Genomic DNA, 23,639 nt, shown 5'->3' with positions numbered 1-23,639 from the left:
CCTCTTTGGGAATGTCAAAAATGCACATTCCTAAGTGGGGAAGAAAGGGTCTGCATTCATTATTTAGTGCTTTTTGCACTCTGTTAGCCTTTGGACATGATCTAGTTCCACAGCGGGGCATTCACAGGCTGCTGAAGGGCCCATTTCAGACCCTTTTATGCCCCACGGCACAGAACTTGGTTGAGACTTACCGTGAAGGTCACACTGTTTCAATGACACAGGCCTAAATCTTAGTATGACTTATGCCATTTTTGCATGAGAAATACTCTGCGCTTTTCTTCTCCCCTCCGCTTACGCCCTCATGTAATATTCTTTCAGCTAAAAAAGATCTTTTATCCTTCACCTTTTAAATTGCCCAGTTTAAAAGCCTTTAATGTAGTTGTATTAGGCATAAAAGACTTTCTAATTATTGGTGATAATGAGCCAGTGAATTCTAGCTGAACTTTTTCTGGCCTTCAAAAGAGAGATTCTGAAAAGTTTGGCATCGTGGTAATAGGAAGGACACAGATTGTCAAATGGATACGTTGACCTCGACATTAATTTCTTTTTGGTGAAACACGGCTTCAGAAATTGAAAGGAATGATCAGACCTCCCTGAGGTTCTTTCCTCCCTTTGTCAATCACTTCGACTTCCTGAGACTTTTTTCGCTGGGCTGCAAAGCGGAAAGGATGACCATCCGCTACCAGCATCTCAGGCCTTTCGTGAGACTCACGCGGCAACGTGAAAGCATTTCCTGTGATAGTGAGGGGTCGCTTTTATGAGACGCTGTGGAGGTAAAGATTGAGGGATGGTATGTATTAGTTGCTTCTGTTTATTTTATGTGCTGTCCTATGATTAAGAGAAAGGCTCAAGTTTAATGACAAGAGAGGGCAAAACTGGGCTCAAGATGAGAAAGAAATTTCAGGCCATCTGAGCTGATTTTCAGAAGAAGGGGACAGCCTCTCAGAGTAGCGAGCTCTATGCACCTAGGAGTATTCAAGCAGCAGATAAATGGTTCTATAAGGGAATCCTTCTATTGTAAAGGTGACTACAGTGGTGGACCTCAGAATCATTCATCTCCTCCGGCACTTCATTTGCCCCTATGTACTTAACTCATCGTCTTGCTGCCAGTAGCTCAGCTGCCAGCCGTGTACCCCACAGGCCCCATTCGTATCTTCATTATTATCACCTGGCTGTAAAGGAGCACACCCTGAAGTACCTAGCAGTAAGTTATGGGCTGGCCCTGTGAAGTTAGTGCTCTGGATGAGAAGAAGTTTACCAAGTATTATAATCAAGTCATATCACTCAGCAAGCATTGGGCACAGAGTAGGTGCTTAAAAAACTGTTCCTCCTTAGTTTCCTTCTAGAGAGCTTGAAATCAGGGCTCTAGATCTGTCTGTATCCTGAAAAGGAGCCAGGCTGGGAGAAACTGCTAAACATCCTGATGATCGGATATGAAGTCCAGGCCTCCATTCAGTTTCTTCCTTTGTTTTATGATGCCAGGACAGTAGCCATATGTACCGTATCTAAAGCTAACGTAACTGTGGCAAAAAGCAGGCAGATCCCACTGAGCATCTGCTCTGTGCCACGGACAGCCTAGGCTCTGGTCTCGGCTTATCTCCTTCAGTAATCACAGCCCTGCGAGGAGGTAGCCGTCATTTACACATAAGGAGTCTGAGGCTTCGAGAGGTCACATAACGTACCCACGATCACAGAGTCAGAATTTGAACCCTACATTGTTTTGACTCAGGCACCCACACAATTTCTGCTAAAATATACTGCCTTTAGAATTAAAGAAAATGCAAAGTCCTCCATCTCCTGGTCAGAATCACCTGACCCTCACCCGCTCAGAATTAGTACTCAGGCTTCAGTTCCCATCTCCCATTACTCATTGTTTTTGAGCACTTAGAGCTCCGGAGGCCCAACACTCCCTGCCTGGCTGTGAACATCTCTCTCGACCTCTAGACTGAATTCTATGAGGGCGTGGCCATGTCTAAACCATTCCTGCACCCTCACTCTGCGTGGCACACTTTCTTCATCCCAATGTTGAAAAGATATTTTTGAATGTTAAGGAGCACATCTCAATGAAAGCCACCCACCTCCAAAGCTCAGAAAGTTGTCCGTTTTGCCACCTTCCCCCAACCCTCCAAACTCCTTGGTGTTTTTCTACGAGACCCCTGTCCCCCAACAATCAGCATCTGCTTGGTTTCCCTTGCCCTAGATTTATTTCCATTTCTCTGCTGCAAATGTAGGAAGAGGCAATCCATTCATGTGAAGAATTTCAAGAATTCTCTGGACAACTCTTCCCTACACCCCCGTCCCCCATCGTTCATGGCAAATAAAATTTCATTCACAATTTAGCGGTTAGTGTGAAATCTGGATCAAAACACAGTTAACATAGGTGTCACAAGGGAAGATATCATCCCAAAGTGAGGGAAAGGAATCTGAATCTGTGTATTCCCACAAATGAAAGAGAAGCTTGCCTCTTCTGATGTTTCTTGGGTGGACTTTCTTTTAGCTGTACTTAAAAATTGTCCTGGGATAGAATCCTAAATTTCTAGAATCTTAGAGTTAATAGGAACATTAAGAGATGCTATCTAGTTTAGCCTTCCCACCAAAGCAAGAATCCCCCAAGGTTGGTGATAAGTGCAGATGAACATCTCTGACTCTTGGGTTTCAATTCACATACCGGCAGTGACAGACCTTCCTTACTTTTATAATCCCAGCCATCTGATTGCTACAAAGCCCTTTTTTTTTTTTTTTTTTTTTTTTTTTTGTGGTACGCGGGCCTCTCACTGTTGTGGCCTCTCCCGTTGCGGAGCACAGGCTCCGGACGCACAGGCTCAGCGGCCATGGCTCATGGGCCCAGCCACTCCACGGCATACGGGATCCTCCCGGACCGGGGCACGAACCCATGTCCCCTGCATTGGCAGGCGGACTCTCAACCACTGTGCCACCAGGGAAGCCCAACAAAGCCCTTTTTTATTTATTTATTTTTTGGAGTTCCTTACCACTTCTATTCACTTATTTATTCATTCACTCATCCATTTAGCAAATATTTACTAAGAGCGTCCTACCTGCCAGACAGTGTTCTATTCCCTAGAGATATAAAGATGAACAAGACCAGCTGCTTAAGAATCTTAATGGTCTAGGGCTTCCCTGGTGGCGCAGTGGTTGAGAGTCTGCCTGCCGATGCAGGGGACACGGGTTCGTTGGGAGGCCACTGTTGCTTTCAGGTGGTGGAGTGACACTGTTGGAGTTGTATTTTTCAACATCACTCTGGTGGCCTGCAGCAGGTGGCTTGGCAGGTGGGGAGGAGACCGTTATGTAGCTAGTGGAGTTACCTATGTGTCTCTGTCAGGAAAACAGAACCCACACCAGGCAGTTTAATAAAGGGAAAGAACATGTGGAACTAGTTACTAAGGTGTTAGAAAAGCTGAAAAGCCAAATGGGAAACAGTGGGCCAACCCAGATGAGTCACAGTTGGAAGTTACTACTAGAGTGATGCCTAGCAGTAAAAGGACAAAGGAAGGCAGTGGTGTTGGCAGAGCCCAGGAGCTGGGGCTGCCATCAGGCACTGAGACCACAGAGGGAGCTGCCCGGTGGGAGCCGAGACCATAGTGAAAGGGGCTGTCTGGTAGAAACCATGGAGAGACTCAGCCATTGCAATAGTACTGCCCAAAGAGAGCAGGGAAGAAATTCAGTTACTCCCTCCCTCCCACCATCCAATTTCTGACCCCTGCCTCATGTTGGTCAACTTTAAGTGGAGACGGATTGGCAAGGGAGCCTGGGCAATGTAGTTTACAGGGATCAGCCACTGTCATTCAGCACAGAGCAGGGAAAGGCAGGAATGGTTCTGAGGGCAAAGCATTGAGGGGTAGGCAACTGAGGACCACTGGGGGTGGGTCTGGACTGAGGGTGAGACCCGGCAGACAAGAGAAAGGGGGTAGGTAGGGGAGACGTGTACATTTGAGTGGATGACAAGGGTAAATCCGGAAAGTCTCATGGATGTGGAGGGTTAGACAAACACAAGCTACGTCCAAGGTGGCAAACTGGGCAGTCAGGTAACCAGGTGATCTGAACCAAACTCCCTGTCTCCTCTCCCATAGCTCTGTCATTTACAAACATGCTGTTTTATCGCTCTGACTTCTAAGAGTGTTTGTACATCAGCCCTTCCATTCGCTGTCTTCAGGTTCTTGCCAAAGAACCTTCTTCTCTGTTCTCAGTCCCTGACTCATGTTGGGGCCGGGTCACATTATCACCTTGAATGATATCTGGCTTTCTCTCCCAGGGTTGCAAATCAGGGCTGTCATGAATGGAATCAGACAGAGTTGTAGACAGCTCACTGTTAGTCATTCCCGAAAGTCGTTTCCCATAGATGCAAATATGGAGGGGAAAGTGTCAGCAGTTGTCTGATGCTCTGCGTGCTCAGTTGTGTGTTGGCAAAAATCACATCTGGATAAAACAATGATCACTCCACTCCTCTGCTAAAATACCTACCACTGGAGGGATGGTCTTCAAGCTTTTGATAAAACCCAGAAATCTTTATTTGAATGAAGTGTGCCCGGTAGCCGTCTATACAAACAGATGAAAGAGGAGATGTGGTTGGAACCAGGTTGGAACCCCAAGGCCCATCTGCCTGGAAGCCCCCTCCCCTCCTCTCTCTGAAGGACAGACGGTTCTAGAAGGGAAGAGATGCAGAGAGGGTAGTGTGAGAACCACTGTCAAAGGAACTCACAGTTAGTTCCGTGGGTGGGAGAAGTTGTGCGGGCAGACGGGAGCTCCTTCACATGGCTTCCCAGCAAGGCTTTGTTATTCGATGATCAAATTCTGAATGCGGATCGGGAGTCTGGTCTTTGGGAGGCAGTAACAGCAGAAAGAGCACAAAATGTGAAGTGATTCAGAGCTTTACACTTTTTTTTTTTGTTTTGTGGTGAAGGAAAGTGCAGTGTTTATTGCACAGAGCCCAGCAAGGAATCCAGGCAGCTAGTGCTTAAAAGACCTGAACTCCCTGATGGCTTTCAGGGAAAGGTTTTAAAAGACAGGGTGAGGGAGGGAGATCGTGGGGTATGTGATCAGCTGGTGGACATACTTCTGATTGGTTGGTGGTGAGGTAATAGGGAGTCGGCATCGTCAACCTTTTGGTTTCAACTGGTCTGTGGTCTGAGGGCAGCATACGGTTAACTTCTTCCACCTGGTGGGGGTCTCAGTATCTGCGAAACACAGAGCTTTACACTTGTTAACTGTGTGACTCTAGGCAAGGTGCTTTATCTTTTGGATTCTTCTTAGTGACCAGTTAACAGTGTGGGGAGAGCTATTTCGCTGGGTTCCTGTGAGGATTAAATATGAGAACAGATGTGATCGCTGTCATGTTTGCCCAGAGTAGGTACTCAGTACTTGGTAGGCAACATGGGATGGCACTTAAAAGTGTGAGCCTTGAAGACTGACTACTTAGGCTTGAAAAATTTCTCCCTCCATTACCAGCTACGTAACCTTGGGTGGGTTATTTAAACTTCTCTGAGTCTCGGTGTGTTTGCTTATAACATGAGGATAATGACTATTGTACCTACCTCATAGAGTTCTTTTGAGGACTTGAATAAGGTAACACATGGAAAACATTTAGAACAGCACCTGACATATAGTAAGTACCCAATAAGTGTTAGCCATAGTCGTTATTATGAGCTATTCTATGAATGAAGGACTGTACCAAGTATCTCAAGAAATATGACGATGAGTAAGACCTGGCTCAACCTCTAGGGTGCTTTTCGTGTCCCTGGGGGCAGTCAGGGGCTGGAGTGCCTTCAGTTCTCCCTGCCCGAGCAGTAATGCCAACAAGATCAAGTTTAACAGGGGAGGGGGCTGAACCTGCAGGGGAGTGCCAGGGCTGCGGGGTGAAGATAACGAACAACTGTGACTACCAAATGTGGAGCACCACCAAGCAAGGGCCTGTGGAAGGCACTTAACGCCCTGCGTCAAGACATTTCCAAATAACCCTAAGATGTAGGTCTCTTCTCTACTATAAAGGCTGTTGAAGATAAGAGAAGTTAAATCAGCACAGCCAGAAGAGGCATCACTAAGAATCTAATCCAGCTCTCTCTGACCCTGAAGCTAGGGTGACCTAGTTTATCATCCAAACTGGGTCACTTTTGAAATGGAAAGGGGGTTGCTATTAATAATTACATGAGGACAGGCAGGAATGGGAGTGATCTCAGGCAGACCAGAGTGCAGGTCCATGCCACCCAAGCACAGTGAACGCTCTTCCCACTGGGTCCAGCTGTCTCTAAGACCAGAACGCAGTGAGAGTTCAAACAGAAGAGAGGAGCTCTCTATGCATTTTGTTCCTGAAACTCTTTGCCAATCACGCTACCTGTGCTAAAGCAAAGACAGTACTGTCCCCAAGATACAGGTGCCCCAATGCACGCCTGCTCCTTCAGTGGACATAAACCAAATTCCTTGGAGCTCTGTGACATGGTAAGAAAATGGGATTCAGGGCTATCTGTTAACTGCTGCTGCTATGAGTCTATCCTTATTCCTCTAATACAGATCATTAACATTTACAGAACTTTAACTACAGCAACTCTAACGAGCAGAGCTGTAATATACAGTTTCCCCATAAACATCCATTGAGGCTGACACTCATTCTCTCCTGGTACAGTAATTCAGCATTTCTGGATAAGTCATCGTGTTGAGGCTCTTTCTTTCTCCCTTAACTGCTGTTATTAGTGGTCGCAGAAGAATAATGAACTCCAGTTGTAAAAAAGGAGAAAGTGATAAATTAATGATCATGGAGAATAAACATATATAGAGATCAGTGACAGTCCCAACCTAAAGCGTAAAAACCTCGTTACAAGAAACAAGTATTTGCAGAGCAGTTACTGGGGGCCAGGGAGTGTGTGCACTGCTTGGCAGGCTGTACCTAGTTCAGTGATTCCCCAAAACCATATTGCCTAACAGTCATCGGTGACACTTTTAAAAACACAACTTCCTCGGCCCCCACCCCTATAGATCTGCTTTTGTTAGGCTTGCCTATATTTATATATAAAGGGAGATTTACAAAGTTCCCCCAGTGGATTCCAACACTTCACTACGTTTATCTAGTTTAGTTAACAGGACAACTATTATTTTCTCCATTTTGTGAATGAGAAGATTGAGGTTGGGTTGCTAAGGGGAGACGGAAGTAACGTCTTATGACACAGGATGAGGCCCTTGCTTCTCCACTTGTGCATAAAGAATGGCTCCATGTTAAGGTGACATTCGCTCTCGCTTGTTACACCACTTTTCCCCTCTCCACCTCCCATTTTTCTACCTATCACAGCGTCCTGTCAGCGTGTCATCATGTTTCTTTCCAGCAGCTTAGCAGCTGCCTTATCTCCAGTATTACGCCTCTTTTCCACCATTGCGTGCCGTCAACACGTACTCTGGTTTTTTTCCCCCTTTCCTGTATTTGTAATCTCGTAGCCTTGTCTCTTTGTCTGTCTCTAGGCTGTTGTTTCCACTGTCACCTCAGAAGTCCTAGCCCCCTTACCCCTGTCATCATTGTAGGGTTAACACTTGCAGTGTGATTGGGCCGTGGTCCTCCAGAGAGGGTGGCCATGGACTTGGCAGGGACTTGAACTACCCACTGTGGCTGCTCCTACCAGAACCCTTACTTCTCACCCTCATTGTAAAACACACATTGTCTCACACCTTTTGTTCTCCTCACCCTAGCATAATTCTTAAGAGTACGTACTTCAAAGCTCACCCACTTAGGTGAAAATCTTAGCTCTGCCATTTACTAGCTGTGTGACCTTGGGCAAGTTCATTGACCCTTCTGTGCCTCAGTTCCCTCCCCTGAAAACGAGGATAGCAATAACACCTACATTTGTCATGGTAATTAAATGAGTTATTATACGAAAGCACCTTAAAATAGTGGCTGGTTCATACAGAGGAACTTCCGTCTAAGCATCAGCTATTATGATTACCATCCTGCTTGACCCCTGCTTGGCCAAGAAGGGATGAAGTCTTAATATTACTATTTAGCTCATTCCTTTCTCTTTAGACCAGAATGGACTGTTTGGGGTATGTTCTAGAGATAGAATCAGCATTTCTTAGAATGATTGGATGTCAGGGTGTGGGAGACAGAGGGATCAAGAGTAACTTGTACATTTGGGGACTTGATGGACCTAGCAAAACCGGAAATAATGATCTCAACCACTTGTGACATAAGCAGAGATACTGATTAATTGAAAAGGTCTTTCATAGGACATAGCAAGGATGCAGGTAAAGAGGGTCTCTGCTTGTGGGATCTGTATGAGATCTCATTGAATATGCCATCCTCTAGCCCTAGCTCCATTGTCTTCAGTGTTGGGGTGTCCAGCACCAGAGAACAAAAAGGAAAAGAAAGCAGAGACCGGAGCACGGGTGTCAAAGTGACAAACGTGGTGTTCCCTTGACCCTATAGTAGTATGCACAAAGTGCCCCTTTTGTTTTAATTTTATAGTTTCTGCAATACTGGAAGGTACCTCCTAGAACTAGCCTCTGGTCACTTATGCATTTTTCTGTTCAAGCATTCTTTCCTTCCTCCTTCCACAAATATGGTCTAGTGGCCATCGTATGTCACGCACAGACACAGGTGCTATACAAGTCAGACCAGGTCCTGTCCCTTGCACAGCTCACAGTTCATGGGAGAAGGCTGCCAACAAGCAAGTAAACGGACACGCAGAGCACAAAACCAAACAGGAAAATGTGACAAGAGCTGGGAACTGTGACTGTATGTAGGTAAATAGAGGAGGTCTCTAGGGACATGACACCTGAGCCAAGATCTGAATTATGAGAAGAAACCAACCAGGTGGAGAGTAGGATCAGGACAGGGAAAGACAAGGGCAAAGGCCTTGGGGCAGGAGTGTTCTAGGGGTCCACCAGGAACACGGAGAAGACTGGTGTTGGCCAGAGTGTGGTGGGAAAGGGGAGAGTGGTGGCGGATGAGCTCAGACGCAGAGGCAGCAGCCGAGCCTGGACAGTAGTATAGATAATGGTAAGGAGTTTGGATTTTATCCCAAGTGTAACAGAAGACGGTGGGGGGTTTTCATCAGGGCAGTGAACCTGATCTGATAATTTTAAAATATCACTCTGGCTGCTGTGTGGGAGATGAACTTAAGGGGGAAAGTGTTAGAAGCTGCAGTCCAGGCAAAAGAGAATGCTGCCGAGGAGGAGAGGGGCAGGCAGAGTTGGGGTACGTCCTAGAGGTAGAATCAGAATTTCTTAAAGAATGATTGGCTCTCAGGGTGTGGAAGAGAGAAAGATGGAGAATAACTTTTACACTTGGAGATTTGAGCATCTAGGCCTGAGTTGGTAGCCTTTACAGAAATCAGAAGACAAGGGAAGAACAGGTACGGGGAGATCAAAAATTCTTTGGACCTGTTAAGTTTGAGTCTGGACAGTATGGGATACAATCGTTTTATCATGTGCTGGGGAGGATGGTAAGGCCAGGTATTGGCTGGACTTCGAGTAGTAAGGAATGTCAGAGATTGACTGCCACCCTCGAGCCGCTCGCTGATGGGTCTCGCTAATGGGAAGGACTTGAATTCAGAAGAAAATGCCATCCAGATATTAGAAGAGCTAGAAGAATAGCATATTCCTGTTCTTATAACTTTTTTTTTTTTTTTTTTTTTTTTGCGGTACGCGGGCCTCTCACTCTTGTGGCCTCTCCCGTTGCGGAATACAGGCTCCGGATGCGCAGGCTCAGCGGCCATGGCTCACGGGCCCAGCAGCTCCGCGGCATGTGGGATCTTCCCAGACCGGGGCACGAACCCGCATCCCCTGCATCGGCAGGCGGACTCTCAACCACTGCGCCACCAGGGAAGCCCCTGTTCTTATAACTTTTTCTGGAACATCCCCCTAGTATTTCTTTGAAATTAGAGCCAGAGCCATTTACTCTGATTGCAAAGTCTCATTAGGTCAAATGACAGTGGATACGACATTCTTTTTGGAGTCTACGATAGCAAATGCCATCTTTGTGAGTGAGTGTGTGTGTGTGTGCATGCACACATGTGTGCATACACACACGTGCACACACATACATGCTGAGCATTTGAAAACACCATAAGGACTACCATGCCCTCTGCCTTGTAAATCATGCTATCACCAAGTTTCTTTCTGTTCAGTTTTCTATTCTCTTGTATATGCAAGTTCATCCATTTACTCTTTATGTTTTTTAAAATCAGTCAGTTCAGTGTATTTTGTTTTTGTGTGCTAGCCCCTGGGCTACTTAGACATTAGGAATACAAAGATGAATAAGATACAGTTTCCCATACAAGGAACTTAGTGTCACAAGGTCATAGTCTGTAGTAGAGAAGAGAGAAAGCAATCAACCATTATCATTGGACATGTGTGATGCCCAGAGAAGGATCATCTAGTCCATCCTGAGGGCCTTAGAGGAAGGCTTTGGAACAGGTGACTACACCCAAGTCTCCAGGGTCTCCTGATGAACAAGGATGGGAAGGGCAGCCCATCACAAGGAGTAGCTTGTACCAAGGCCTGAGAGGGTAAGGAATATACTGAGAGACCTGTTAAGAGGGCAGGTGAAATCATGACACAAAGTTACAAACTATTTATAGGTTGGATAATCAATCTGAGACAAGTATAGATAATGCTCTTGCAGCTTTCCTCTGACTTCAAACTTATAGGCTGCCTTCCAAGTCTAGACTATTGGTGAACATCACCTCTCTCGATCCTCGGAATTCTGTGAAGGAGACATTTCCCTTGCTGTCTTACATATGAGCAAGCTGAGCTTTCCTTGGGGCCTTAGTTTCCTTGTTGTAAATTGTGAGCTGGGTTTCTCTGCTCTTACTTCTTCTTGCCTCCTCTAAGTCTGTTCACCCATGAGGGGAATTGTGATGGAAATAAAGGAACTAGACTAGGAGTTGGGAACTTGGGGTTTCATCCCAGCTCGGCCACTAACATCATGATTTTGAAAAACTTGAAAGCCTCAGTTTCTTCATCTGAAAAAAATTATAAGGTTGAGTTGTGTTAGAGATCTCTATAGCCTCTTCTAATTTTACTCCTCTGCAATTCTGCAATTCATCAAACTTTCAAAAATGCCATCAAATAGGCCTATAAAATCATCATAGTATTCTGAAAGGATACTCCACTGAATCGTTGACCCACTAATGGAGGTCTTTCTTACTATACATCAGACACTGTACTAATTAAGCTATTACCTCAAATCTTATACAGGGAAATCTTCAGTCTTTGAGGTGGATAGTTCCCTAATTTTACAATAAAGAAAACTTCAAGAGATGGGTAAACTAGTCAAATTCCAGTCGCATGAAAACAGAATTCTTGTTTTGGTCATTTGCAGTGGAGTTGGCTTCCGTCCTGTGAATGGCATTGCAGCAGTGAAAGTGGTCCATGTGCTGTGAAAATCCTCAGTGCGGTACCCCTGTCATAACTCTCCTCTTGCTCTGACCTAAATGGGCATTCTCCCATTTCCCGCACTTGACTGTTACAGCTCAGAGGAGGGACAGCATCCCGGTGCTCACAATATTGGCCCAGTGTGGGCGTTCAAGGAGAGTTTATTAATTATGAAATGAATGCCTTGAGAGCTGAATCCAGGAATGAAGCAGTAAGGAAATGAATGCCTAAGATTTAAAATCTGCATTCTTCCAGCGAAGAAAAGGAAAAGCATCTTACAGGGAACGGCTGTCAGAGCAGCAGGCAGAGCCCTCCATGACTATTTTTTCCTCTGCTGTGACATCTCTCCATTTGTGATTTGCTCTGATTTGCTCTGCCTTCAGCCTGAGCCTCTGCTGCTGTCGCTTGATTTCAACTCCATCCAATATTTCTTGTTACCGTTTGGGTGCCATCTGGACCGCAGGAGTAGCCTCTCCAAGAGCGACACAGCAGCGGAGAAAGAGCTGACGGCCTGTCTGAGAGCCCCCCTGCCCGCCCCCCCAGGAGTGTGCTGAGAGCCTGTCATCCTGCTGACAGGAGCCAATTTCACTTTCCTGTGATTCTAATTCACCCCCTTTCAGAGTACTGAACGGGCGCCAAATCTTGTTAGGAGTTTTTGAAAAATCCTTGAGTTTTGCTAATGTGGAACTAGAATAATGGCTTTTTTTAAAAAAAAGAGATGGGGTAAAGGAAGAGAGAATGAAAAACAAATAATTATAAGCTTCGGGAAATCATTCCCCTTTGGTTTCTTGTTGTCGCTGTATGTTTAGACCTGGGCAGGTGTGTTTATTCTGTTGACAGCCAGTAAAGTAGCCAAGCTATCTTGCAACCTGCACCTTCCCCCACAAAGGATCCACAGCAAGGAAGGTCCCCCCGCTTTCTAAAATCCTCCTTGTCACACGTCAGAGCTCTGGGATGAGGTCACGGGTTGGAGCTGGGATCGAGAGCCCAGGAAGCTTCCACGAGTATCAGAGCATGAAGTCATCCCCCAGGGCTTCTAGAGAAGCTCCATGGTAGACTGGTGTTTTCAGCATTTCTTCTTCGCCCCTATCACTGGCCTCATGTGGGCTCTCACCAGGTTATCATCTCTCTCTTTATAATCACTGCCTTGTGACAACAGTATTGATACCATCAAAATCCCCAGCACCGTTCTTGCCACTGTCTCAAAATGTCTGACCCCTCAGGATGGGATCAGATACTAGCAGTAGTAACCACAGGCGTGAATCATGGCATCACTGTGAGCTACGCCCTATATACTACAGGCTTCGTGTGAATCATCTCATTTATGACACCAATCACGTGATAATTCCCTGTTTTCTCCTCTGTCTCCCTCACGCCATGTAAGGACAAGGACTGTGTCTTATCGAAGATGCTCAATTAATTGATGGTTGGTGGGTTATCACGGCTTACGACCGCCATGGGTGTCCCCACCGCTGCCCCCCACCCCCAACACGGACACCATCATTTCCTGGGCATCACCGCCAGCATCTCCTTCCCTTTATCACTGTTGCTGAGATCAGACTGACTTAGATCTTAGTATCTTATCGCATACTCAGTAGCAGCCTACACATTGCACCTCCAACCCCATCCTTAGGTGTTATTTTCAAGAAAATAAGGGATGTGTTTTAGAAAACCCAGGTGGGAAAACACAGAGTTGCCCACTGAGTTCTGAAACAGGTGTAAGGAAGACAGTGGAGAAGAGAAGGGTGTGGGGTAGACGGAATGAACAGTGGGGCTGATGGACTTCACAACGGTCCAGCCTTGCCAGGGTTCAAGCTTGGGGAAAAGGTGCAGGAGCGGGAACCTGCTGGGACCAATGTCTGCCCTATGAAAATCATGCCACACGTTTAGCTTCTCTTCCAGGTGACTTTGTTCCTTCCCTGGACCAGTGTTTCCCAAACTTTTGCCATCGCTTGGAACCTGCCTGCCCTCACTTACCAAGCATATAATCCCATGGCTTTCCTTTCCTTTCTTCTTCCTTTCTTTCCTCCGTATCTGTCTCTTCGTTTCCTCTCTCACTCCTCTCTCTATCTCTTTCCCAGCCATCTCTCCCTCGTCCCTTCTCCCCCTCCCTGTTCCTCCCCCTCCCTCCCTCCCTCCCTCCCATCCTTCCTTCCCTTTCTGTACTTTTGGAAAGGGAACTGACGCCCTTCGAGAGATTTTACTGTCTCACTTGCTGTGCTAAGTCTTTTCATGTACATCCACCTTCTCAGCGAGCCCATGTTGTAAGCATTATTCTTCCTATTTTTGAGGAGAAAACTGAGGCTCAGAGTGAGGAAGGAATTCATCCGAGGAAACACCAATGAAAGTAGATATTTGAACTGAAAGCCGCTCTTGGGATATAGTTGATTTACAATGTTGTGTTAGTTTCAGGTGTACATCAAAGTGATTCAGTTATGCATATACATACATCCATTCTTTTTCAGATTCTTTTCCCATATAGGTTATTACAGAATATTGTGTTCCCTGTGCTATACAGTAGGTCCTTGTCGGTTATCTGTTTTATATATAGTAGTGTGTTATGTTAATCCCAAGCCCCTAATTTATCCCCCTCCCCACGTTTCCCCTTTGGTAACCATAAGTTTGTTTTCAAGGTCTGTGAGTCTGCTTCTGTTTTGTAAATAAGTTCATTTGTATTACTTTTTTTTAGATTCCACATACAACTGTTATCATATATGTCTCGCTCTGTCTTGCTTACTTCACTTAGTATGATAATCTCTAGGTCCATCCATGTTGCTGCAGATGGCATTATTTCATTCTTTTTATGGCTGAGTAATATTCCATTGTATATATGTACATTCCTCTGTCAATGGTCATTTAGTTTGCTTCCATGTCTTGTGAAAGCTGCTGTTTCTAATACCTCTCTTCCCACTTCCCCACCCTGCCTCTCCTAAAAACATCAAATTTCTCACTTTAAAAGCAACCATTGTTTTCAAGTGCAAGCACATTGGTTTTCTTGACCTGATTAAAGTTGGGAAGCTCAAGACTCCAGAGTCAGAGTCCTCAGCCACAGCTGCCCTTGTTCATTCACGTTAGCACAGTCCAGTCAACCTAGCCCCCTCACCTTCGTGCGAGGAGTCTACCTTTCTCATGCCCCTGAATAAAGCACCAGCAAATTCCTTTTACCACCAGTCTGCATCCTGACTCTCTTCTTGCATGTTAACAAAGGCCATTTCAACCTAAATATCCATTGATGGCTGAATGGATAAAGAAAATGTGGTATATACATACAGTGGCATATTATTTAGCTGAAAAAGAAGTCTATCCTTGCTTATGTGACAACTTGTATGAACCTTGAGGACATTATGCTGTGTGCAATAAGCCAATCACAGAAAGGCAAATACTGCAGGATACTGCTTATATGAGGTCCATAAAGTAGTCAAACACATAGAAGCAGAGAGTAGAATGGTGATTGCCAGCAGCTGGGGGAGAGGGAGGTGGGGAGATGCTATTTAATTGGTATAAAGTTTGTTATGCAAGAAGATTAAGTCCTAGAGATTGTGCCTACAGTTAACAATACTGTGTTGTACACTGTAAAAAGTGTTAAGAAGATAGATCTCATGTCGTGTTATTACCACAATTAAAAAAATGGGGAAAATGGAGGCTGTTTTAAGGACCAACTTCATTTTTAGGAAGCTGGGTGTAAATATTTCATTGTCCCAGGGATTAGCAGATATATTACACTTGTGTGCACTTCAAGGGAAGATGTAACTTTCATTATAAGGTCTAACCATTTCCCTCCACCCTCTAGCCTTCCAGACAACCTTTAGGACCCTCCTAAAATGGTAGCTGTCAGAAGGAAGGCAATTAACTGCTAAAATGCAGCCCAACTTTGAGTAGTTAGGGGCAACTTCTCAGTCATTACAGGGACAAATCCACAAAGCAGCACAAATCCCTCTGTTAGGTCAAGGCCTTGAGTCCAGCAAGACCACTGAGCCCCAAATCCCAGTAGACTGGGACATTTTGGCCTTAAAGCAGATTCCATTCTGTTGTAATGATGATGAGGTTCCATGGATTCCCACTTGAAATCCATTAAAGGAATCTTAACTTCCTTTAAAAAAAAAAAAACCACCAACATCTGGGTCTGGCTTAGCCCAGGCAATGACAAAACTTACATCCAGAAGAAGGCTGCTGTTTTTGCAAACTGAATTTGATTTCGTGGTACTGTCTAGACATAGCAAAGAATTCAGTTGTCCCATACAACCCTTCTGGTCAATGCAAAGGTAGGATATTCTTTAAAAGAAAAGAGACTATATAAGGAAGGAATATGTCTAGTGTTTAGAAAGCACCCAGTCAGCTGAAGTTTTCTGTTTTGTTTTGTTTTTTAGTATCTATTATCTAGAGCTTAGCTCTCCAGTACAGTAGCCGCTGGTCACATGTGGCTATTTAAAATGAAATCAATTAAAACTAAATCAAATTTAAAATGCAATTCATTATTCACACAAGCCATATTTGAAGTGCTCAATAGCCACGTGTAGCCACTGGCTACCATGTTGGAAGGGCAGGTGTACAAGTTGTCATCATCACAGAAAGTTCTGTTGGACAGTGCGGCTCTTGGGAGAAATCATTTATTAACATCACATTTTCTACTCTGCATCTCAACTCCCTGCCCCCCCACCCCCCGCTTGTTCTTCAATTGCCAAACAGAGCTCTTCCTGTTTTCCTCTGCCGAGAATTAGGAAAGTGGCTATTTACTTCTGGCTAACAGTGAGAGAGCATAAACTCCTAGATACCTCAGAGGGCATTAGTCTTCATTAGCACATGTCTTCACTGTTAAATCACTCACCAGGCAACAGCACCTGCATCCAAATGCCTGGAATTACTAGGTGCCTTAATAGTACCCACCTTGGTGCAGTTACAAATCACTTAAGTTAATCCATTCCTCCTGAGCTTTCTAAATGGATAATTGAACTCATTCTTCTGCAGCATCAGCTTGGGTTCTGAGTTGAGATCTCCATGCCTTGTGCCCTCCCTGCCCCACTCCTGTCCCACCCCAATGCTAGAATGATTATATATCCTGGCTCTGCTCTGAGCTTCAAGAGAGCAAGGACCATGTATTATTCATCTTTGTTATCTCCAGTGCCTAGTCAGGACACAGCAAGTGGAAAGCACCCAGTGAATGTTTGTTGAAGAAATTATGTAATCAATTATGTAATCAATCAAGATGCCTTCAGTTTTCCCAGTAGGACTTTCACTAATTATTCCTACAGAGAGTTCATTCCCCAACACAGTGATTTCACAGGTCTGGCTGCCTGTTAGAATCACCTGGGGAGCTTTTAGAACCTACTGATGCCAGGACCCCACCCCAGACCAGTAGAATCCAAGTCTTAGATGCAGGGCTCAGGCATGCGAAGTTTTGTAAAAGCTGCCCCAGAGGATTACACTGTGCAGCCAGGGGTGAGAACCACTGCAGGTTTCTTATTTGGCAGCCATAAATAAGTTTTCATCCTTTTTAACGTGTTCACACCAAGTCCCATCTCATCCACTAACTTTTGCTGCAAGAGTAACATAAGTCTGGTCTTAAGAGTTACCTTAGGGCTTCCCTGGTGGTGCAGTGGTTGAGAGTCCGCTTGCCGATGCAGGAGACGCGGGTTCGTGCCCCGGTCCGGGAGGATCCCACATGCCGCAGAGCGGCTGGACCCGTGAGCCACGGCCGCTGAGCCTGCGCTCCGCAACGGGAGAGGCCGCGGCGGTGAGAGGCCTGTGTACCGAAAAAAAAAAAAAAAAGAGTTACCTTATTCAGTTATGGGACAAAAGTAGTGTCCCCAAATGCTCCAAAGAGATTATGGGAAAGTAAACTCCCTGTGGAAGCTTTATTTCAATGTCTTAATGACCGTTCAGACTAGAACTGTATTAAAACAACCCAAGAGAATAGCTTCCTTTAAATCCTCACTGGAAGTTCAAATTGTGAGTAAATTGGATTGTCATATTGAGTTTTGTTTATTTTTTTTATACAGCAGGTTCTTATTAGTTATCTATTTTATACATGTTAGTGTATATATGTCATTCCCAATCTCCCACTTCATCCCACCATCACTACTCCCCACCCCACTTTACCCCTTTGGTGTCCACATGTGTATTCTCTATGTTTGTGTCTCTATTTCTGCCTTGCAAACTGGTTCATCTGTACCATTTTTCTAGATTCCACATATGTGTGTTAATATACGATATATATTTTTCTCTTTCTGACTTACTTCACTCTGTATGACAGTCTCTAGGTCCATCCATCCAAAGAACGAAAAGACCCAATTTCATTCTTTTTTATGGCTAATATTACATTGTATATATGTACCACATCTTCTTTATCCATTCGTCTGTAGATGGGCATTTAGGTTGCTTCCATGACCTGGCTATTGTAAATAGTGCTGCAATGAACATTGGGGTGCATGTGTCTTTTTGAATTATGGTTTTCTCTGGGTATATGCCTAGCAGTAGGATTGCTGGGTCATATGGTAATTCTATTTTCAGTTTTTGAAGGACCCTCCATACCATTCTCCATAGCGGCTGTATCAATTTACATTCCCACCAAAAGTGCAAGAGTGTTCCCTTTTCTACACATCCTCTCCAGCATTTGTTGTTTGTAGATTTTCTGATGATGCCCATTCTGACTGGTGTGAGGTGATACCTCATTGTAGTTTTGATTTACATTTCTCTAATAATTAGTGATGTTGAGCAGCTTTTCATGTGCCTCTTGGCCAGCTGTATGTCTTCTTTGGAGAAATGTCTGTTTAGGTCTTATGGCCATTTTTGAAGTGGGTTGTTTGTTTTTTTAATATTGAGCCACATGAGCTGTTTATATATTTTGGAGATTAATCCTTTGTCTGTTGATTCGTTTGCAAATATTTTCTCCCATTCTGAGGGTTGTCTTTTCATCTTGTTTATAGTTTCCTTTGGTGTGCAAAAGCTTTTAAGTTTCATTAGGTCCCATTTGTTTATTTTTGGTTTTATTTCCATTACTCTAGGAGGTGGGTCAAAAAAAATCTTGCTGTGATTTATGTCAAAGAGTATTCTTCCTATGTTTTCCTCTAAGAGTTTTATAGTGTCCTGTCTTACATTTAGGTTTTTAATCCATTTTGAGTTTATTTTTGTGTATGGTGTTAGGGAGTGTTCTAATTTCATTCTTTTACATGTAGCTGTTCAGTTTTCCCAGCACCACTTATTGAAGAGACTGGCTTTTCTCCATTGTATATCCTTGCCTTCTTTGGCATAGATTAGTTGACTATAGGTGCGTGGGTTTATCTCTGGGCTTTCTATCCTGTTCCATTGATCTATATTTCTGTTTTTGTGCCAGTATCACATTGTCTTGATTACTGTAGCTTTGTAGTATAGTCTGAAGTCAGGGAGTCTGATTCCTCATATTGAATTTTTAAAAGCAGAATACAAAGCTTCATGCATGCCATGATAGTAACTGTAAGAAATATATCTAATAAGGGGGAAAAAAAGACTTGAAGGTAAATGAACAAAAACTCTAGTAGTTTTTGTGGGTAAAGCAGGAGATGGGGATGCAGGGAGACTAGGGAATGGGTTCCAAGTTCTGCCCATGAGAATCAATTGAGAGAAAGTGCACTGGCTGGAGGGGTCTCCCACTGGGTGGCTGAAGTGCCCTGAGTGTTACTGAAGGTTACCCCAGGTGGAAGGAAGCAACTCCAAGAAATGACTGAGCCAAGATCAAAACAGGAGGGTAACCACAAGCTCCAGGGACAAAGGGTATAGATGGGAAGATGCTCAGGTAAGACTGTAGACAGAAGAGAGGAGAGGGAGAAGGTGGGGTCAATAGTGGACTGAAGGGTTCAGGACTAAGGCCAGGAAGTGTTGGGCATCCTTTTTCACAGGGTCTGGTCCGTGCTCTCAAGTGGGGGTGATTTCTAAAGAGGGGCTTCCTGCAAGATTTTTTTTATTATTCTTCTATCTTTTTCCAAATATCATATAGTAATAGTTTCTTAACATTAAAAAATGTGTTCTGTGCATTGCAAAACAGAGCCAAAAGAAATAGGATGAGAAGATCCTAATAATAGCTCTGATTTATTAAACATCTCTATGTGCAAAACACCAACCAAAACATTGCACACACATCTCAGTTAACCCTCTCCATAAACCTGAGATTATGTTATCATTATCATCCCCACTTTGAAGATGAGAAAACTGGGGCCCACGGACTTGTCCAGGGTCACACAGCCAGCACGGGGCACAGCCATGTTTCAGTCTGTATTTGTGTGACTCCGAAGAGATGCATTTGTTCTCACGTCCAGACCAATCTCCGTCTGAATTTATGGAAATCGCCTCCTCACAGCCCAGCCCCACCCCTCACCAAAGGCCCCCTCTTCTGTCACCAGCAAACTGACAGACTCACACCAGTGCTGGCTGTCCTCACACATTTTCATTATATGGTGGGGCTTTTATGAGACTCTCCTACCGGCTGTTTTTCAAATTTATTTAATTCATCCATCATGCTCTGAAGCCATTTGCTTTTTTATATTGGACAGATGTAATGAGATTTTGGACACTAAAAAATGTTTTTATTAAAAGTTATGACCCACAGCTAGTTGGTAGGGGCTGTGCCATAAATCCTTAGAAGTGTGAGATTTATAAAGGATGTAGCAACATAACCTTAACCTTTCAGGCCACACCGTACGTTACAGGATCACTTAGACTAATATTGTCTCCCTATCTCTGGCCAAATAATAATAATAATATAATAATAATAATAATAATTATTATTATTAAAGTGGTTATCTGATGTGGTCCTTCCTCCTCTTCTCTTGGCCACTGTTGACTCCTGGCGAGCCAGGGCCTGGTGGGAGGGTGGTTGATGACGGAATTTGCTGGTGTCTGGCCCGAAGGCTCTGCCGTGGTAGGTACGGGCATGTGGGTTTTCCTGCTCTGCGACCCTGTCATTGGGGCTGAGTGATGTACAGTCACGTTTGCTACAGTCAGAGTGAAAGTGATCATGGCTGGTGGTTTCTCCACTCCTCCATGGCCAACGGGAAGCTCTCCTCAAAATTTGGAAACAGTGCATTTCTGTTCAAGTATAATAAATCCAATTTAATGTCAATATTTCAGATTTATATTAATGTTACACTGCTTGGAAGTCACCCAAAGTGTAATTAGCTTGGAAATGTAGACCAAAACATGGGCATTAAAAATATATGTTTACAGGGACTTCCCTGGCGGTCCAGTGGTAAAGAATCCGCCTTCCAGTGCTGGGGGTGTGGGTTCGATCCCTGGTCAGGGAACTAAGATCCCACATGCTGCAACTAAGCCCACGCGCCACAACTACTGAGTTCGCTCGCCGCAACGAGCGAGCCTGAGTGCCGCAAACTACGGAGCCCACGCGCTCTGGACCCCATGCCACAACTAGAGAAAGGAAAACCTATGCGCCACAACTAGAGAGAAGCCCGCGCTGCAATGAAGATCCCACCTGCCACAACTAAGACTGGACACAGCCAAGAAAGAGAGAAAGAGAGAAAGAGAGAGAGAGAGAGAGAGAGAGAGAGAGGGAGGGAGGGAGGGAGGGAGGGAGGAAGGAAGGGAAAAAGAAAAAATACGTGTGTGTATATATAGAGATGTTATACATGCTAATATGTATTAATGTTGTGACTTTGTTAAATTAACATTTGTTAAGTAAAGCCCTGGGGTGTTGTTGGATGGTGAGCCAGGGTTCAACAAAAGACCACCAGGGAATTGAAATCGAGAAGTTTATTACTCCCAGTTCCTAGAGGAAGGGACATGAGGGGAGGTCAGGGCAGGATGCAGGCAGAGAGCAAGGCAGGACCTGGGGCACTTGCCTTTATTAGGGTTCCTAGCCTGTGGCCGGATTGGTCAATTCAAACAAAAAAGAGCAGGGTTTTGTTAAGTGTCAAAGGAATCTTATCTAAGGGGTACATAAAGGAAAGCCCTGGGAGGCTGGGGAGAGTGTGATCATAAGGGCTGTTAGGATGGTCATTTCAGGAACTGACATTTATTTGTGACTCTGCAGGTTGTTATCTAGGGCCTGCCTCACTGGAGAGGCTAGTGTCAGTTCAAGGCCCGTGCAGGCTGCTTGGCCACACAAAGTGGATACTTAGGCAGCAATATTATGGAGCGGTTTAGCAAAGCTCTCAACAGTTATAAACAACAAAATAAAAAATTATCAAAACAATTAGGTTTGGTCAACTGCCAGCTATTCTTAGTAGCGTGCATTTGTTCATACTTTTTCAAGCCCGATCCCCTGTGATCTGCTAGGGATTCAAGAACAAATGCATCGTGGTCCCTGCTTCAGGAAGTTCACCATGTAGTGGGCACAAGCGATGCGCTATTGCTCTCAGAGGATGGTTTTCAGCCTAGGGGACCAAGGAAAGCTTTGTGGAAGAGGTGGCCTTTCAGCTGGGTTTGAGGAATTGGGTGAGCTTTGGGCTTGCAAGGCTGAGAAGAGCATTTCAAGCAGAAAAGGCCGCATGCACAAAGGCACTTATAAAACCTTCTGTTCACAGACTGCTCCAAGGGTTACGTTTGGCTGAAACACACGATAACACTTCTTCTTTTTAAAGCAAAAATCTCAAGGGTAAACATCATGCTCTTATCTGCTTCCACTGTTGAGACTGGCCGAGTCAGGTCTGTAATTTCGGGAAGATGGACTTTAAACTTACAGACTCCCCATTGCTTATATTTCCTCTTCAGTCCCGTGTTTTATCATATGCTGGGAGCATATTCTAGAGTTTTCACAGTACGTTGGCAACAGCTCCCACCTCCTGAGACCACGGGAGTGTAAACCATAGATACCGTCATCATTAAACTCATAAATCCATGTCATTTGTATGTCATTCACTTCATCCTCATTCATCATCCCTTACACTTTCAGAACGGCCGTGCGATTGAAGATTTTGAAGAACGGTTTGCAGCGGCGATCCCTGTAAGTGTGAGAGTGCCCAGCCTGATTAACTGTTTCATGTCATTGTCCCATCGCTCACTTCATGCTCATAAGTCATGCCTTGTGGTTACAGAACAGAAAGCTGCCGATGGAGTTTGATGAGATTTTTGAGGCAACCAAGGTAAGGCCTCCAGGCTCTTGTGAAATGAGGGTTGTTCTGGTCATTCTCATCCATTCTGTGCATCCTCAGCCTCCTGCAGGAATGGCAGGTGCTTTGTTCTGCTCCAGTGCCTGTCTATCCTAATGTTCACAGGAGACTCCTGGTGGGCCCCGCGATGAAGGAAAAGAGTAGGAGCGTGGATATGTGTGTGTGCGTGCTTGCACGCATGAGAGAGAAAGAGAAAGAGTGTGTGTTGGAGAGGACGTGACACCCCTTCATTTCATTCTACAAATATTTTTCAATCTCCTGACATGTCCTAGGTGTTCTGATAGATGCTAGAGACGCAATAGAGAGGAAGACACAACCCCTATTCTCAGGGAGCTCTAAGTATAACACAGTGCGGCCTTGCATAGCATAGGAGAGGAGAGGGTGGGGTCAGTAGAGAAGGGTAGGGTAGGGGAGCATAGTGTAGTGTCGTATAATGTAGTAGAGTGGAGATTCAGACATGTGAACAGGATGTGCTCAGTCCACCTGTGGAGATAAAAACCAGGCAAGGCTGCTATTTGGTCGGTCTAGCCTGGAATAAGTGTACTGGTTTGCAGCCAGTGTTTATTCAGATTGGTTCATACATAGGCCCGTGAATGTTGTCACCCCTGAGTACAGGGCATTTGGGAAGCCTCTAGGACAGGGGTTCTTAATCTGGGCTGCCACTTAGAATCACCTTGAGAGATTTTAAAGTTTCAGTTACTAGACTGTACCTCAAACTAACTAATTCAGAACCTCAAGGGGTGGGAACCAGGCATCCATATTTTCCCCTTATGTACACCCAAGGCTGACAACCACTGTTCTAAGAGTCTCACATAAGCTGTTTGGGGCAGTGGGATTTGGGGTACAAATTGAGTTAGGAAACACTTCCCAGGAAGAAATAAAGTTCTATAATCTGTGTCCTGGAGGATGGGTGGGAAAGGCAAGGGGGGAGGGAATGAGTGTTCTAGGTCAGAGGAGGAACGTGTGCAAAGGCCCTGAGGCAGCCCCTCCTTTCGTGAGCCCCGGGTGCTTCTCTCCTCCGTAACACTGCCCTGATTGTGTCTATAGGTCTGTCTTCCCATAGAACAGGCAGCTCATGAGACTCAGAACAGGAACACGCCTTACTCATCCCTGTATCCCCTGCTCTTGGCACAGTAGCTGATGTACACGGTAGGGGCTACGTACTTGTCCTGAATG

General features: G+C 44.9%; 1 protein-coding gene across 5 annotated transcripts in view; it reads left to right on the top strand.

Moving 5' to 3' along the window:
- Window positions 1-23,639, top strand: part of DAB1 (DAB adaptor protein 1) — a gene marked incomplete at both ends in the record, with an annotated part of 285,045 nt that overhangs the window by 229,481 nt on the left and 31,925 nt on the right. For 3 of the 5 annotated variants that reach the window (XM_079698048.1, XM_079698047.1, XM_079698046.1), the window contains 2 exons: window positions 22,247-22,297; window positions 22,389-22,436. The exons of the other annotated variants lie outside the window; for them this stretch is intronic. In XM_079698048.1, coding sequence (XP_079554174.1) covers window positions 22,247-22,297; window positions 22,389-22,436 — 99 coding nt within the window. The remainder of the gene's footprint in view (window positions 1-22,246; window positions 22,298-22,388; window positions 22,437-23,639) is intronic. 5 annotated transcript variants of the gene reach the window in all.

This window comes from Hyperoodon ampullatus (genome assembly GCF_949752795.1).
Source record: "Hyperoodon ampullatus genome assembly, chromosome: 2".
Lineage (NCBI taxonomy): Eukaryota > Metazoa > Chordata > Mammalia > Artiodactyla > Ziphiidae > Hyperoodon > Hyperoodon ampullatus.
This window is presented reverse-complemented; position numbering and strand designations above follow the sequence as displayed.